This window comes from Acanthopagrus latus, chromosome 24, assembly GCF_904848185.1.
Source record: "Acanthopagrus latus isolate v.2019 chromosome 24, fAcaLat1.1, whole genome shotgun sequence".
Classification (NCBI taxonomy): domain Eukaryota; kingdom Metazoa; phylum Chordata; class Actinopteri; order Spariformes; family Sparidae; genus Acanthopagrus; species Acanthopagrus latus.
Window position 1 is genome coordinate 1,918,802 of NC_051062.1, and position 18,541 is coordinate 1,937,342.

At 47.5% G+C, this 18,541-nt stretch overlaps 1 protein-coding gene across 1 annotated transcript; it reads left to right on the plus strand.

The window, feature by feature from the left end:
- The first annotated feature begins 10,478 nt into the window (after positions 1-10,478).
- On the plus strand, positions 10,479-17,640 carry atp1b1b (ATPase Na+/K+ transporting subunit beta 1b). Its single transcript, XM_037091442.1, has 6 exons — positions 10,479-10,724; positions 12,980-13,108; positions 14,547-14,702; positions 14,938-15,122; positions 15,626-15,709; positions 15,825-17,640. Exons 1-6 carry the CDS (start codon positions 10,634-10,636, stop codon positions 16,083-16,085), a joined length of 906 nt encoding a protein of 301 aa, XP_036947337.1. The 5' UTR covers positions 10,479-10,633; the 3' UTR covers positions 16,086-17,640.
- The last annotated feature ends 901 nt before the right edge of the window (positions 17,641-18,541 follow it).

Sequence of the window (18,541 nt, forward strand, 5' to 3'; positions counted from 1 at the left end):
TGTTCATCTGAGAGGATTATCTTGCTTAACCTGATTTATAAGTATCATGAACTTGTGTTTGTCACAGAGATTATTTTCTGCAATAATCCAACATCCAATTCGAATATCCCGTGGGCTTTTGTCAAAGGGAAACCGGTGCGATGCTAACTTCAGGGCTAGAATTTAAAAATACATCATTGCTTTTTAAATATCGCTCTTTTTAGTTTGGAGTTAAGGACATGGTTAGCCTAGCTTAGCATAAAGACTCAGGGTGCAGGGTGGAACAGCTAGCCCAACTGTCCAAAGTTTAAAAAAAGTTTTAAAAGGCTGCAAGTGAAGATTCTCTCGGACCAACCAGTAACAACTACAGTGTAACTGTAATAACACGACATTATTGGTTGGTTTGATTTGTACAAAACCTTTGAAATAATCATCCTTATGTGTAAGGAACTGGACTGAACCCAAATGGAGTGTAGCTTTGTAGTCCACTGCCACCACCACTGACTGTAAGAGATGCAAATACAGAAAAAATGGAAGGGAAGGATGGATCATGTCATGGGTTCAGTCAAAGGAAGACGGGAAAACAAAAGTTGGATTAAGAGTTAATAAGAGTCAGGGGCTGTTGCACTGGACCCTCTGTGCCAGTCTAACTATTGTCTTTGGATTCTCACCACAACTGAGAGAGAAACTGCAACACCCTCAAAATGTTATGCACGTTTCCTGACTGCTTCTCAGATAAACCTCTGATCCAAATACTCGACATGCTTCAGACACCGCACTCTGTATTTGGTTTGGTCATTTTTGTTCTGCTCTTAATTAATTTCCCACAATATTGAACAAAAATAACCAATACGTGCCACCCACCCCTTCTTCGTCGTGTCTTTGCTGTATCGTTTCATGTCACACAGGAACCTTTCAGCGCCGTGGCTCCCTGTTTTTAGAAGATTACATTATGAGATGCTTAGGAAACACTCCTATTGTCTGCCCGTCTGTGGTCTCCGGATAAATGACGTTTGGAGGACCACATGGCCTCGCCGGGGATAAAAGCCGAAGGTTTACTGCGGCGCGATGGAGAAACATTATGAGCTTGGTCTCAAAAGCCTCACCACAAACATCCAGTCACAGCAGATTAGTCCGAGCCCGCTGGGAACTTTCCTCTTCTACACCGACAGACTGTAGTGTGCTTGATGCCAGCTTAGCACCGAAGACACACATTGGTAGCACATGCAGCGGTGTGAAAGGTTTTCTGATCCTTTACTTAAGCGAGAGTATTAAATGGATTGGTTACCAGAGCTTTTTTCCCCCCTCCAAATTAAAATTCTGCACTCCTGACTGTGTTGAGGTCAGTGGGATCATTTCTCTACTATCGATCATCTACCTCCCCCCCCCCGTGCCGATGGAAAGTTGAGTTTCTGGAGCTTCACAGCAGATCAGCGTGAAAAACATAAAGTGGTTCCATACAAACTGCATCGTGTAATCCACAATAAGGTCACTTGTATCTTAGCAGCTGCGCTGAAGAGGGCGTAAATAAAAGCCTCTCAAAAATAATTTGGCATCACCGGGCTTCCAGGGACTTGGATCACGTCTGGCAAACTGTAATTTACAAGCTGTAATTTATGTTTTCGGGGGGGGGATGTTTTGTTTTTTTCAAAGTCCTGGTCTAAAAGCAAACAGTGTGTAAAGTGAGCTCATGTGTTATCACAAGCCCGAAGTTTGTTGTCATGACCCAACTGGCATAATGACACCGGAGCCGCGCTCATTCAGACTCTGTTTAACCCATACCAGGCACCCAAAAGAGAAAATCACAGCCTCTGCCGCTTCAGTTGACCATTATTTTGAAGAGAATGTCTCCCGTGAGTCCGCGCGAGGTTCAGGAGGAGAAAATACTAAATCACTGTATTGGGTTTTCTCTTGACCGCACGTCCGATGGCTGATCCAACTTCCAGGCTGACATGTTCGACGGGTGGGAGGAGACGGGTGAAGGGCAGGCAGGAGGGAGACTGCTCTCCTCTAAAAACACACTCTGTTGACATTGTGTGCAACTGGCTGGTGATCCGTGACCATCAGCCCGCTGTCGTCACAGGAGCCGACGACGCCCACTACTACTCTGATTCATCTACAACTCCTCTGTTGGGTAAACACGGAGCTAGATATAGCGCGAGTACCAAGTCCAGTTAGAACCTCACTGACAGTATATGGTAAAAAAAAAAAGTATTTAAGGTGCGTGATCTGCTGCCTTCCCCTCTCATTTTCTTTTTTTTCCGGCTCTGGAGGTGATGGGCCGGGCTTTGGATTGCAGGGTCAGTTCAGAAGGAGCCCTCGTGCACTTCGTATCACTGTCTGATTTCATCAAGTAACATTTGATGATTTCAGATTGATGCCACGACAGCTCACGTTGCGCTTGCCTTACCGTAGAAACTATACCGAGCGCGGGATTGTATGTAAATGAGAGCTGGAGGACTCTCTGATTTACAGCTTAATATCTCCTTATCATCCCCGCAGATCGTCTGTTAATGGTTGTGTGTTTTATATGACTGCGGCTCGGGTCAGCTGTGAGAGGGTGTGTTGCGCTAGCGCTCACCTTGCGCTTGAAGGGCATCATGGCCGCACTCGGACGCACAGTGCTTCCTTTGTCTCTCAGTGTTGGGTCAGTCGCTGTGGTCTACCTTTCACCAGGTGTTAATATGGGTTCACACAGCACTGCAGGTCTCCTGCAAGACAGACTGAGAACTGGGATCACTCTTTATTACCCATGTGAGGCAGAGAGGAAACACCCCAATCAATATCATGAAGTCAAGGTTGGGAGTCCATAACCCACCCACAGTCCCCAGGAGGAAAAAAAAGAGGTTTGGGCTTTGCCACTGCCATCATCCCGTGGAGTCTTGATATAATTAAAATAACTGAAAACATAGCTCGGAATGTGCACAGGGAGCGAGCATTCAAAGGTTGAAGTTTCGTTGCAGACGGAGCTAAAAAGCTGGCAACAACATCAAGAGGATGCCATTTTTGAGACAAGTGCTGCTTGGAACCACAAGTATCTGACTTTGGGTAAAACTGCAAACAGGCACATTTATTCTTTTGAAACAAGTCCGAGCTGAGACCGAGCGCTGGGCCTTTACCTCTAATAGACGCGTTTCATAACCTCCGCAGCGTGAAGCTAAATTGCTCCCAGTTCAAAGAGACGCAGCCTGATTCCGTAGATCAGGTTATCTTCCCGGCTCAAATATTAACCATCACATGAATTATTGGAAGGAATGGGTGGTAAACTTTGTACCGGGGCGAGCAGCGGCTAAATATGAGTGAGAATGCGGATTAATTTGTAACTAGTGCAAAGTTTCGCAAGAGCGCGTGTTTCGCCACGGCGCCAGGAGTGGCCCGGCCAGGACGTGTGATCTGCAGGGAACAGGTTTGGAGCTCGGTAACGAGAGGGAAAAACAATGAAAGTTTAATAGAGGGGGGTGTTTGTTACACGGCGGACACCAGCAGCTGGCCGGATTCTATTCTGCTGCGGGCCGTATGGAAGGCGCAGAGGCCCTGGGCGGATTACCAGCCTACGATGTGGACTGTAGGACACGAATCCTGGCTTCATTTAGTTCGGGTGGCCCTTTATTTGAATGTTTGCCATGCAGGAAAACAGCCCTTTACATTCCACCCTGCACACGCTAACAGTCTCTCTTTAGGGCGGTTATTGCTTAACGTCTAGTTCCCACCTTCACTCCTCGTCGTGACATCATATCCTGCTTTCGGGAGGGGGATAGGGTGACAAAGTCCTCCTAAAAAAAAAAAAAAAAAAAACATTCACCTGAGTGTCAGCGACAGAGCAGGCTAGATTACAGCTGGATAGCGAAACCGGCGTTTGGTTCCAAAACTGCTCGGACAGCGTGTGTGCTTATAAACACTGCCGATCCTCGATACGTCTGCGGCAAAGTTTTTTTTTTCTTCTTCTTTTTAATGACAGATACCGTTGTGCTTCATGTAGGTGTGTCGCATTTCTGCTCGTCTTCTCACCGCTCGCCTCCCTTGTGAAAGCGCGAGGCTCCGGACGTTCAGGCCGAACAGGTTAAATGTAACCCCGGATTTATTTTCACAGCTCTTACACATTAACCAGCGCCTTTTGAGAGAGGACATTTAAACTTTCCATAATGATCCCTCGTCAATTATTGACCTCCGGGGCGTTATGGTGTGGCCTTGGAGTGCGACTGACAAAAGGGACTTCAAACACCACGTTTGGCACAGTTAAAGAGAGAGAGACTTTGCTATCAATGGCCCGTGTTTATCTGAAAATATTACTGTGTTACTACTGTTTGGGTAATGTGTACCCTTTACCCTCAGTCTGAACTCACACATGAAGGAACAAATATAGGTCTCATTAAGCCGTTTTTACTCGGACAAAACCTCTAGAGTCCATCTTAGGCATGCACACTCCAGCCAAAGATTTGCCTCAATAACACACATGCTGATCCAAATTAAGTTGAATTCGCTTATTGCCGATTAAGATTGTGTTTTGGGCGCGACAGCGGATGGGACGGAGTCGGCCTGCGTGCGTTCCAGTCTGGGTCAGATAAAATCCAAAGCCGTCTGATTTGTCGAGCGCCTAAATCCTCGAGTCTTCGAATGCAGCCGCTGTCTGTCTTTCTCATTACTTTCCACCTGTGGCTTCGCCTCCTTTTGCGAAGTTCCCTCTGTAGGTTTGCCTCAATGCCCCTCAAGGCAGGATCGCACCAAAGCACTCTGTTTTTTGTTTTTTTTCACCCTTCTTGACCTTTTCAGCACAACTGTCACCGCATATTTCACAAGCTGCTGGTTGCCATCGTGTTTGTTGTGGTACAAGAACGGGCGACAGTTGGTTCTTGCGGGATTTGCAGGGTTATCTGCCACCAGAGCGCCACTGTTACTGATGTATTAAGAGACAGACTCACACCTTATTGGTTTTTTTCTCTCTGGATTTATTGACGATAAGAAAAATCCAGAAATCAATATGCTGTATGGGTCCAACTCTTTCTTTAGCTAACTCTATGTTGGCTGAAAATAGGAAATCCAGCTCCATCCTTCCGCTCTACACGCTCCGGTATCCCACAACAAGACATACTATGTCATTCTTGTCAGTGTTTCACCTATAAACAGCAGCACGGTACAGTCGGCGAGGGGGCACGATATGGTCAAGGTCGAGACTTTTGTCTGTGGACACAGATTCCGGTCTGAAACGTGATCCTGTTGCAGTCTGTCGATATTCTCAACTATGGCTACCTGCTGTACTTGTAAAATCAGAAGGTTGTTATGGGAAGGTTGCTGGTTTGATTCCCCTGGTCTGCGTGTTGAAGCGTCCTCGGGCAGGATACGGCTCCTGATGTGCTGGTCGGCACCTTGCATGGAAGCCAAATGGTAATTATGGTTAAACCAGTATGACATGAACACAGCGTTACGATACAGAGACTGTATTGTCTCACGTATTGTTTCTTCAATAATAAGCACAATTTTACACTATGAAATTTAAAAGCAAGCAAGAGACAGTGGGGAGACATCAGGGTCAACTCGTTCATCTGTGAAACTGAAAGGAAGCCAGCAGGAAATAGAAAGTTATAACCCACAACTCTTGAATTAATTAGTAATTAACCTCTGCCACCCTCCCAGGCACATCAGTGAGTTTTACAACCTAATGTTAAGTTGTGTTCAAAAGCGCCTGTTTCACATTCTAAAGGAGGTGGACGAGTTTCCAATATTTCATGTAGAATATTAGGGGAAATAATAAGAATACGAAGAAAAAGACCTGCAGAACCGCTCTGTTGGAATGAAACCAAATAATCATCCTCATCCTGATCCGCAGCGCCGAAATTAAGAGGAGCTACGTCGTTAATTCATGTGCGGGCCACAGGCCACCACAAAGCCTTCTGGGATGCGTCTGCCTATCAGTGCTCAACACAACCCGCCTGCAAGCCTCTGCTTTACATGTCCTGTGCACTCTCTGGGCTATTTATACTTTTTTAATACAGACCCACAAGGTTCACTTTAGCATCTGCATGGGAAGCTTTCAACTTACTCCGGAGTGAAAGACGTCAGTGGCAATAATAGATGCTCAGAGCAAGTCAGGTGATGTAAAATAAGGAGCGCTGAGGTCCAAGAAGGGAGACGGTCAGGGTAAAAGACCAGACTTTCACTAAGGAGACCACTGTTCCATGTGTGTGAAACCAAAGTTAACACTGACTTATTTCAACTTGCATACACAAGTTATCAGATCTCAAACTTAGGTGACCTGTGTAACAAAACTTTCCCTAAATCAACCTTACGTCTTTAAATCGAAAAGCAAGAAATTTACAAAATGTAAGGGAACTGATTATTAACTCATCTTTGCTCCGACTGTAGGCTACTCCATAATATCACAATATTTATCATAATAGAAAACTGAATTATTATTATTATCATACTAACTTTACGTCTTCTTCCCTTACATGTGTGTTTCATTGTGTACTGTACTGGTAATGAGTTGTTGCTGACATACTTTGTGTTTGTTGCTAAATGCCAGCACGCTAGCACACTAAACAAAGATGTGTACATAGTAAACAATATACAGGCTAAAGTTCAGTCTGCTTGCATTGTCACTGCGCGTACGCTAGCAGGATGACACAAGCAGCTCATTTTCCAGAGTGTCTTCCGGGGGTTAGAGCAGGAATCGCGCTAAATGGGCTGAAGCGTGCGAAATCATTTTATACAGTCAGCTCACACAGACAAGCTGCCACTGAGATGAGATCAGGTTGGCGCGTCCTCCCCAGACAAGAAGACACGATGACCATGGAGCGGCTTCGACCCAGATCCACGGGTCCACATCACCGAAACCAGACTGGCGGCATCGTTGGAGAGAGCTTATCGGAAATCGAAACATTTCCTCTGTGCAAATGGAAGCGTGCGACCTGCGCAGGCCTCAAACAGGAAGATTCACTTTCACCTTGAGTCCGCCCTCCTCCACACAACCCCACGCAGCACAGCCTCCATGTTTATTGTGTACACAAGCCGACAAAAGGCAGCAGTTTGTCTGGGTGTGGTCGCTTGTCAGACGTGGCCGTATCATTAGAAAAAATGGTAGGCTTTGGCTCGCCGGCTGCGCCGCGAACCCTGCCTCTGTGATTCCAGCCTGACGGTTACCTTCGCATTAGTGCCATCACATAAACACAGGAAATGAGCATTGTAGTCGCGCAAATTACGACCAATTTTGGATCACGACAAGTATACAGCAGCAGCAATAGTTCCCAGCAATTATCGGGCCTTGTCTCGTCATGTTCAGGCAGCAGGTTGGCTGCAACTGTGACTGAGATACTGTTTTTACACCAAAATGAGTGCGTATGTGCACGTTTTTATAAATGCAGGTAGACGTGCTTAAAATAGGTAGTTGTCATCTCTCTCATTGCCAGTCGGTGCGTTGGCCCTTTTTGGAGTTCTTTTTCAGTCTCTTTCGATTTCAGCTTGGACTGAACCGTGTTGAAGTAAACGCCTGTGACTGCTGCAGCGTCATTTGTCCTGGGAACAAATGCAGATCCGACCCTTTTCCACTGTAGACAAAAGCCAGATGTAAGTTGGTGTTAGTGTGAAAGACCAAGAAAAATACTTTTTTACATTTTTTTTATTGCAGCTATTGTAGCTTTCCGCCGACCTGCCACCCTGAGCCAAGCAACAGCCAGTGAATATGTAAATGTAACTGTGACGCCACTCCAACTGTCTTGGAGGCTTCCTTGGCAGCCGCAGCAGCCAGCTGGCTGACATGGGAGACTTGTCAAGTGATTAAATTCACCTCTGCACATCTCTAAACACTGGCCAATATGTTTACTCTGTCTGGCTTGAGTTGACTTTTGTCTTTCACCGACGACAGTCAAGGTTTCTGCTTCAACGAATAATTATGAAGAAGACACTGATTGCACACCATCAGCATTTACATTGGCTCCCCATGAAGCTCTCTGTCAGTATACAGTTTTGTCTGCCAATGGGAGTGCGGTTACCGGGGAGAAGGAAGGTCAACTGGCGATCCATCTCTACTCCAGATCAGCAGCTGGATTTCCCGCCAGTATGAACTCACAGCAACAGCAGTTAAAGGGTTAATCTGGTGTTGTGTTTTGCTGACAAATCTCGTGAAAAGACCAAAACCATCACTGTGTTCGTCCCCCCCCGTGTCTGTGGCTCTCAGGTCCAAGCCCACTGATTACGACTTTCAACATAAACCCCTAATAACGGGTCTAAATCAGCTGGTCGGTCTACTTTGGGAGGACAGTGTGCGATTGAGTCAAAGTGGTGAAATGAGGGAGCTTATCACCCACTGCAACAGTATCACTGATGTGTTTTTCTTAACAACAGCGGAGCCCTGTGCTTTGGACACACATGTACTTGTTAGGGTACATTCATTGTCGCTTTGAGTCCCAAGGCAAAATTGAGTAGGCACACTCAAAGAGAAAGCCTACCTTCGTACGGAAGGAAGACGCACTGACATTTTCTAAATGGTGCCTGTAGACTTGCATGACATCACTGTGAGCAGGAAGTCCAACGAGTCCTGTCCTTATGACGGACAACCATCAGCGATCTGACCCCTCTAGTCCTTGTGGAGGTGACATTTGAAGGTCAACACGCCCGTGTGTGTGTGTGTGTGTGTGTGTGTGTGTGTAATCCGCTCGCACCTACGCACACATGTTTTGTATTCAAACAAATGTATACTGCTCAAGAAGCCCAGATGGCGGCACATTGCTGAGCAATTTCACACACGCATGCATGAGCACACACATTACACACGGCTCACGCAGACAGGCAAGAATGTGAAGTTGAAGGATGTACGTTCACGTGTGTAGGCATTCTAGGTGCGTGCGTGTGTGTGTGTGTGTGCGTGTGTGTGTGAGTGTGTGCTGGGTGGGTGAGGGGCACATTCTACTCATTTTATTTTGAAATTAATGCGGGTAAAACATTAAAAAAAAAAGGGTGTATTTTTCTGTGAGGTGGGACAAGAAATGAATAGCCTCGAGCTCAGACAGGAGACTGGGGGTCATCGCGTGGGCCCCCCATGACTGGCAGCAGAGATGCCCTTGAGGCCGGCTTTAGAGAGGGGTTTAGATGCAGAAGTCAGGATATATATATGGGTTTCAACTATGTGTATACTTGGCAATGCTGTGTAACTAGAGCTTATTATCCATGTGGTGTGTGTGTGTGTGGGGGGGGGGGGGTTGCTGCTGCACACAACAACACAGGACACCCACCAAGTTAAACTGGGAGCAGATACGCAGGCCCCCCCTCGGCTAAATGGACTCCGTTCTGTCAGCGGCGGGGGGATAAAGCGGCCGCATTGTGCGCTCCGTAATGAGTGTTTTAGAGCACCAGACTTCATTCAGAATTGCAGGTTGGCGCACTGTAATCTGGCATCCCGCGTGCGCCTCGCTGTAATTGTCGGCATGCGGTGACTTGAACCTGAACAGTCACGCCGGGTTACGAGCCTTAAAGCCGCACACGGACGTCCATTAGACCTGTAAAGGTCACACTTTGATTCACGCTTGAACTCAGTTCTCCACAGAGCCGAGCCCAAGGAAAGGTATTAACTACTAGGATGATGCTTTTGGCAACAGAAAACTGGCAAGGGCTCAGCTGGGACCGTGTCAGCTACAACCCCGCCGTACGCTGAAGTTTGTGAGATAAGGACAAATCTGGACTCACGTGCACAAAATCCAGCTGGTGCTTTAAAGTTTAGGTTTGACCTGTGTGCGCGGCATTGCTGTTAAAAAGATGAAACCTCCTTGTCTCACTGCTCCGGGGGGGGGGGGGGGGACTCTCTCCTGGATACATGGCCTACCTTTCGCTGACCAATACCAGCTTCACAGCGAGGCTTATTGTCTCTGTGTAAGTCTGTGACGCTCTACAAACTCATGAGATGGATGCATTTCCCGGAGTATCTCTCGGGCTGAGTTTCATCCCACTTATCTGCACCCACAATTCACGACAAGTGGCTGACGGACGACTCGAATAGGGGTGCTGTTGGGGGGGGGTGACTCAATCGGGGGGGCCGGGTGGAGGGTCTACTAGCAGAAACCCCTGGTGAACACAATAGATCCATTAACCTGCGGCGAAACTGATCAGCGACACCCGGGGGCGTCCTGTTCATGGGCGGGTGGGCGACTTCATCAGTTGTTGTTTTGTTGGATGCACCACAACACTGCACTAGATAGATAGATAGATAGATAGATAGATAGATATGCGTATTACATCTTCTGACCTACAACTTGTAGTGGCTGGTGATTCCGTTCTAATTATATCCCTGCTATCTGAAGACAGCACATAACTTTGTACCTGCACCTCTGCAGAGCTCAGCTCAGGACCGTGCTCAACGTCCGCATCTATAGGTTGTCTGTCCGTCTACCTGACGTCAGAGTTACGCACGGCGTCTCCGCTCTCCCAATTGGCCCGGCGGCGGTCCACCCTCCTACTAGGTAACTTGTCAGGAGTTTTTGCGGGCGGAGCCGAGGATGAACGGTTTATATTGGGGAGCCTTCCAGCGCACCGTGCTGGGTTCCTCTGCGACTGGGGTGGTTTAGGCGCTTGGTGAAGGGAGTCCGCCGAGTAGAAAACGAGTAAAGGAGCGACCTTTACGGGACATTTAAAAACCAAAAAAAAAAAGAAAAAGAAGAAGAAATCCAAAATGCCTTCCAACAAGGACGATGGCGGGTGGAAGAGTTTTCTGTGGAATTCGGAGAAGGGGGAGCTGATGGGTCGGACCGGAGGCAGCTGGTGTGAGTATCCTCGCGGTTCAGTTGGCGCCCGGCGCGCACTCACGGCAGCCGGGGAGCGCGCAGCCGGTCGCCGCGTGTTTCCCCACACCGCCACCTGTTTGATTTGACTTTGCAGCATTCAGTGGCGAACCCGGCATCACGACCCGGCGGCTCTTGTTGTAATGATTAAACGCCCGTGTGGCGATGGCTGAGACGAGAAGCGTGTGTGTGTGTGTGTGTGTGTGTGTGTGTGTGGATCGGAAGCCCAAGTTCTGATTGTACATTCAGAGAGTGTAGACGCTGCGGTGCGCTGCAAGGCGCACGGGCGAGATAAGCGTCGGACCCGTGCGTCTGGTGCACTCTTGGCTGTAGGGAAGCCGTCAAGTTGTCTCGCAGTTGGCCAGGCAAAGGGTTAAAAATGCATCATCGTCCAAGGTGAGTCAAGGTGATGAGGGGAACCTGCTCGGAAGTGGAGGGGGAGGAGGAGGAGGAGGTGGAGGAGGAGGAGGGGGCGCTATCGATCCGTGTCGGGTTCCCGGTGATCAGATGTCACTGTAATCTAACGAACAATACGACTGATTAACTTGTTCGACCTCTCCTCTCCTGTTCCCGGCAGCGCCAGTGCGCATGTCCTTGTCCCTCCTCTCAATGTCACTCAGCTCCCCGGTCCCGTCCAGACTCTTTAACACCTGCCCTCCACATACTGCCTCAGTGACATGATGTCTGGGAGCTGCAGGGAGCTCCAGCTGAGCGAGGCTGCTGCGCCTCGTGTGACGTTCAGGGGCGGATGAGGGGGGGGCGGGGGGGGGGGCTCAGACATGTCCTTCTGAGGTCATCTGAAAATGCTGATGCATCTTATGAAGTGTGCCATGCGCAGTGCTGTGCTGAAGGTTGGGATGAAAGGACATCCAGGGGTGGGGGGGCCTTGGATAGGGGACCACCTCTGCACACAAGTTTGGACTGCGAGATGACAAATATGGTCACTCGCGTCTCCAGTTTTTTGCCGTCAGAGTAGTGGCTGTCAGTCACCCGCAGCTGAGATAAGGTGAAATGGATCCTCTGTGAACGTCAGGCTTTACAGCACCCAGAGGACACGAGCTTTGATCGGACGTCCCCTGCATCTAACCAGCTCAAGTGATGTGTTACGTATTAACTGGTCGGTGCCGTCGTGACCTTTTGACATTGCCTCATGCAGCAAAAAAAGGGGGGAAAAAAAAAAAAACCCCACTCGACTGGCTGGCTGGGTGAATGTATAGCTCGCCGAGTTAACTCGAGCCGTGCCGTGTTTATTGCTCCCCAGTGCAGATAAAACACTCGCAACCTTTGTCACCCGTCCCACGGCATCTTCATGCTGGAAATATCACAGGCACTTCCTGTAAGGCTGTGGAGACAATGACTGCCGCTGTTGGGACTGTTCCGTCATCAATGCTGGCTTTGTCGGTACTTGCATTCACGGCGGAGACGCAAGCTGTGAGCCGAAGCAGTCTGATGACAGACCGCTTCATGTCGAACAGACTGATGTCTGATGGCTGATGAACACTGCGTGCATCTATGCTGGGGAAGTAAATGTCATTTGCAGTCTCGTCCCATGGACCATTTCATTTGTTCTCTTTGCCTCTTTGGAAGTTTTCACATCACTTTTGTCTTCAGACAAATCTGCGTCCATTTCTCTAACACTGTCCAGCAGCAGCACACCTAGTTAACCCATATGAAAGTTCAATTTTTGTGCCTGTCTCTTTAAGGGCCCCCCTCCCTTCCAGAAAACCAGGTCTGCTCCGATTGGTCAGTTCTCTCACGTCTGAGCTATCAGCATTGCCGGTGTTTTTACAAACTCAGCAGTGGTGAGGGCGGCGACTGTGTGACAGTGTTGTCAGCCGTCCGACAGGCCCGACGGCTTGTTTAAAGGCACAGCTCGTGAATACAAATCGCGCAGACTCACAATATTAAAAGAGCAACTTGCACCCGCTTTAAACCTCACCCACGTCTTCCTCGCGTCAGAGCTCCTCCCAGTGAGGGTTTCAGATGCGAGACAGGAGACAGACGTGGGTGGTCACAGTTTCAGATGTGTAATTTTTATCAGCTGTTGCATCATTTCTCAGTAGTAATGCAACCTGAGTCCTGCACAGTGTAGCTGTTTTTTTGCAGAATGAATACCTGTGCCGTCTGTCAGTCTGTGGCCTCATTCATGTCCGTTTTGTACAGCTCGTTGCTGTGAATATCCGCCGTACAGCTGCCCTGACACACTCCCTCTCTCTCTCTCTCTCCCCCCTCTGCAGTCAAAATTCTAGTGTTCTATATCATCTTCTACGGGTGCCTGGCGGGGATCTTCATCGGAACCATCCAAGCCATGCTGCTCACCCTGAGCGCCTACAAGCCCACCTGGCAGGACAGAGTTGCACCCCCTGGTAAGAGGCGACACACACACACACACACACACACACACTTCCTGTCTTGTGAGGATGCAAGCACGCAGGATCTGCCTCTTGAGTCTAAAGGTGGGGTGGTGTCATGCTCAGAAGAGGGCCTTCTCAAATGAAAATGGCTGCTAGCCCTTCCTGAACAGGCCCGTGGGATGAGTGCGTGTTGATTTAGATGAGCTATGACCTCTTGATGGTTACTCAGCGACCTTGTTGACACGACGGGATTTGTTTTTCATGACGTTCGCTGGTGGAAAACACGCGTGAGACATTGTGGTGAAGAGCAGTAGTATTATTATGTATGACAAGGAGTTCAAAACAAGGTCATGTGTGTGTCTCTGAGGGCAAACACATAAAAGTATGCAAGATACAGTTTGTTGGATCTAAATAGATTTGACGCCGCCGTGAAGATGTATTGTGATGAGGCGCAATTAAGTACAATTTTTAAAGGAACAGTTCACCCAAAAAGAATCGAATTCAGTGAAATGCGTAATTCACTCACCTCCACGTCCAATAAAACATTTTTTATATGTTTCATTTTATAAACTGAACTGTTCCTTTTTTAAGATGCCGTATCTAATGAGGGGATGTGATACACATGATCCCATTGTTGACCAGGGTTCTCCATAGTCGATTATGGGCCGCAGGCATCATGGCTGCATATTGTTTTGGAAGTGAACCTTTCCTGCGTGATCGTATCGTAGTCCCAGCGCGGTGCCTACGCTGACAGGAGCCCACCCCTGTGTACACACAGCCGCCTGGTTTCCATGGAGGAGAAGGCCAGCTGGGGTTTACCAGGCATGAAGAGAAGAATACCAAGAATACACTTAACTCGGCAACTGTTGAGTGGACAAAATGAGGGCGGGTGGCCTCCAGCTACTTGCCTGACTGCCTGTTTGAGCTCCGGCAGTCAGCCCCGGAGATGTTAAACAGCAGGAGCTGCACCGAGGTCCATTTGAGGTCATCCAAACACAGTCGTGTTACAGGGAAATCTACTGTCAATGACCGGATCTGTGGTCAGCTGGCCCAGAGTTGACACAGCGTTCTATACGTGCAGCGGGGAGATAAAGTTTAGAGCGACGCGCATCAGCAGTTGAAATGGGCTATTTACCGTGTGGTGACGTTTTTTTTTTTTAAAAAAGAAGCCGCTTATTTGAGTCACGTGAGATCTATCGGTTTCGTCGGAGACACTGCAGCTCCGGACTGTATTCGGTCTATTCAGCTAATCTAAGCACAAAGGCTGAAAGCGGGAGGAAACCGTATCTGTACCCAGGATGCACGGACGTGACACTGATATCGATCAGCTCGTCTAATCTGCAGACGCTGGCAGAAAAAATGTCACAGTAACTAAGAGACTTCTAAGCTCAAATGTCTAGTTTTTTTTTTGTTTTTTTTTTTCATATTCACTGTCCGTTGTCCCCCGCAGGCCTTACACACACCCCCAAATCAGACAAAGCTGAAGTGGCCTTCAACCTCAACGACGTGGAGACCTACGTGCCTTACACCAAGGCCTTGAAGGAGTTCCTGACCAAGTACGACGACGAATTCCAGAGGGACCAGATGAAGTTCGAGGACTGCGGAGGTAGGTTTCACTCTTGACCTCTCGCTGGAATCTTCCCACCTCGCTGCAGAAAAAGTTCCAGAGCCGAGTTCCAAAGAGAGCAGGCCGTGACGGACGCAGCTTGAACTCTGCACTGAAGCTTTATGACGCTGCAACATAAAATCCAAGAGGCCATGTTTTATGGCTGCACTTTAAACATCAGAGGCAGGTTCTTTTGTCTCATGCATCATTATATCCCCTCCCTCTCCCCCTGCAGATGAGCCTGGAGAGTACAAGAACCGCGGCGACTTGGAGAGCGACGTGGGCGTCAGGAAGGCCTGCCGCTTCCCCAGGTCCCTGCTGGGGCCCTGCTCCGGCATCGAGGACCGCGAGTTTGGCTTCAAGGAAGGCAAGCCCTGCTTCATCGTCAAGCTCAACAGGATCGTCAACTTCCGTCCAAAGGTAATCCGTTTATCAGCTGCCCATTTTTTTTTTTTTACCCGCCATCTCTGGCGACATCATCTGGATCGTGACGTCGTTTCGCGGACGTCTGCCCGCGTTGTGATCAGATCTCAGCCTTCAAGTCGGATCACGGCTGCATAACTAGGAAGTAAACCTAAAAGCTATACACTTTTTTTTTTTTTTCTCGGTGATCTTCTCAGCTTTTGGCTGGAAAGCTGTGTCCAAACTGTACAGATGAAATTTACAGCCGCTGAGATCTGATCACAGCGGGAGCCAGAGACCTTTCAGCTGTAGTCCGGGCAGTCCAATCGAAATAAGGTTCCAAGTACCCCTGTATACACATGGGCTGCGTACGGAGCCGGATACAGATGGCAGGTTAGGACCAGGTGGAAATGGGATCCCTGCATGAAACACTAGTCTGTGGGGGGGGGGGGGGAGTAATCTCCGGGATCTGCTGAAGCATTTTGGCTCCCGTCCACCTCTCAACTTGTCTTCTTGTTCAGCCTCCTGCCTCCAACGAAAGCATCCCTGAGGAGGCTCAACCCAAGGTGCAGCCCAACATCATCCCTATCCACTGCACCAACAAGGTACACGCTTTTCATTACAACAAACCCGTGCTAGTTCTTTTGAAACACGTGTGCTTGCTCTGTAGTTTGGTCTCCTCATACATTTTCATTCGTTTCCTTCTCTCGCTCCCTCCAGAAAGAGGAGGACGCTGGTAAAATCGGGGAGATCAAGTACCACGGTATCGGCGGCGGCTTCCCCCTGCAGTATTACCCCTACTACGGCAAGCTGCTGCACCCTCAGTACTTGCAGCCGCTGGTGGCGCTGCAGTTCACCAACCTGACCCTGAACACTGAACTGCGCATCGAGTGCAAAGTGTACGGCGAGAACATACACTACAGCGAAAAGGACCGCTACCAGGGACGCTTCGACGTCAAGATCCAGGTTAACAGTTTATGACGGAAATCAGGACCGTAGCACTTTTCCCTGACCGCCCCTCCCCTCTACACCCCCCTCTGTCTTTAACCGAGTACCAATCTGATGTAGGAGATGATAAGCGAGGGGGGTTTAGGCTGTAGCGGTTAAGTCAATCACAACTAGTCTTGAATGAATAAATGAGAGGGAGAGAGAGAGGGAAAAAAACAAAAAAAACCTGCTAGGGGACCGATGCGTAACCAGTCTGCTTTCATCACTAGCTTCCACACTTCTTGTCTAGCATTTAGAATGTAATTTTAGAGGAAAAGTAGCGGTAGGCCTAATAAGATATTTATTCTGCTGTAAATGAGACTTTTCCACAAGCCATGGGACATCTGTTCATTGATGACTGTAAAGTTAAAATTCCATCTCTGACGTGTAAGCGAGCTGTGTTTTTCGTCCCCTCTGCATATCGCCTGCCTCGTGTGGTTTCAGTAGATATTTCTGGAGTGTGCAGTAGTCGCAACGATCCGGTCCTTCCAGAACCTCGCTGTTCTTCTTCTTTTTTTCTCTTCTCTTCTGCAGGCAAGCTTTAGCAGCTCTAGGCACGTGTGTGTGTGTGTGTGTGTGTGTGTGTGTGTGTGAGTGTGTGTCAGACACGAACACACACTCCTAACTCACTTAATGATTTGAAATGATTCGACATGGTACACTCTTCCGATGCGCGTAAGGAAAAGGCTGCACTCCAGGGAACTTCTTTCCTCTTTTTATTTGTCTTTTCTTTTTTTTTCTTTTTTCCAATCTGATCACGGGAGACTCTTCTTACTTTGCCTTTTTTTTTTCTTTCATGTGCTTTTTGTTGTTAATCACTTAAACGTGTGAAGGGGGTTTTATTACTTGGTTTTCATGCCTTTTACTTTTGATTTTTGCCTTGAATGTAGTTGAGTTGTGTGTCCAGCCTGTTAGACACTGGCCTGCTGTTAAGTGCATCGGTGCTAACTGGAAATTTGAAGAAGGAACTTTTTCTTTTTTTTTTTTTTGGTTTCGTTTTTGTTTTGCTGGATTCATCGCAGCGTCGTGGTGTAGCTCTCTGAATGTTTTAGCCATTAAACGTGGTGGAAGAATTTTATATTTATGCAGCTGTACATTTTGTTTTCTTTGCAGAATATTGTAATGTATACATGCAATACCAAAGTGAGGAGTTGAAGAGAGTCTTTATCGGAAGCAATGCAGTACTCGTTTTTAGGATCTCATCATGTTAAGTGCTAAAGTCAATGTCTCGCCTTGCAATCTCTAATAGTTGACTCTTGATTTGGGTTTTAGCCATGACTGTAGTTAGGTATACGATGAACAAATACCAGGCAGTTTAATTCCACGATGACCTGATGTTCATGCATTTCAAAAAAAAAAAAAAAAAGATAAAGAGTTCTGATAGAGCTCAGTGGCTTTAGATGACACATGATGTTGGCTTTAACATCAGGATCTGGTGTTGACGTGAAACACTCGACCGGATCCTTAAACGTTGTTCAACTTTCCATGAGTTCATCCGACTTTGTCATTTAATCGAAGATGGAAGCAAATAAAACCATAATGGACCTTTTCTCTTGTGTTTATGTCTTTTTTTTTTTAAAATGATGGCATTCTGACAAACCTACGTCCTGACCCACGACATTGGATCATGGTGTATTTATCCGGCGGCCTTCTCCAAGCAAACACGGGGCCGGAGGACAAGGAGCAGAATTCTCAGGCTCCGTTAGAAAGCAGAAATGTCCAACTTTTCCGTTTCAGTTCAGAGTTGTCTGGAACGCAGAGAGCGAATTCCCCCATATTTACTGTTCCCATGACATATGGGCTGATGCTACCTTATGCAAACAATCCCAGAATGCCGTGCTCTGCCTTTTTTTTTTTTTTTTTTCCCAACTGTTACAATCATGCAAGCCTGCAGCTATTATTCACCGTGGCTGACTTACTGCCACTGTTCTAAATAAAACTCTAACCACAGTAAAGCCCCTAACACTGATGAGTCGTGTTTTGATTAGTCGCCTAAACATGCGACTAGTGCTGATCACAGTCTATGTCTAGATATTATATCACACACATGTTTGTAATCATATCCAAGTTTGTCCAGAAATCATAGATCAACACCCAGATGACTACCACAAAATAACACAGAAGTAGAGCTGTTGTTTTAAAAGAAAAGCTCATTTATTGTAAACCTGAGTTGAAAAGTTGCTCAGCTGAACGCACTGGTTGAGCATAAAAACTCAAAGTGGCCGTTTAATTGAAATCTGCTGTTAGTTTCACAAAAATTAAAAAAAAAGCACAGATTTTATTAGAATATTATTTGTGTACCAGAAATCTATATTTGTCTCTTTTCCTCATCTTTTGTTAACCAATCCTGTTGCCCTGAGATGTATCCTGCTGCACTATAAAGAGACAAAATGAAGTCAGGATGTCAAGTAAGGAAGTATTTCGCAACCCAACTAACTTTACTCATGGCT

Excerpts from the sequence above, each read along its gene's own strand:
- atp1b1b (XM_037091442.1), top strand. The coding sequence starts at position 10,634 with ATGCCTTCCAACAAGGACGATGGCGGGTGGAAGAGTTTTCTGTGGAAT. Across the intron at positions 15,123-15,625 it reads TCGTCAACTTCCGTCCAAAG|CCTCCTGCCTCCAACGAAAG; the intron begins GTAATCCGTTTA and ends CTTCTTGTTCAG. Across the intron at positions 15,710-15,824 it reads CTATCCACTGCACCAACAAG|AAAGAGGAGGACGCTGGTAA; the intron begins GTACACGCTTTT and ends CGCTCCCTCCAG.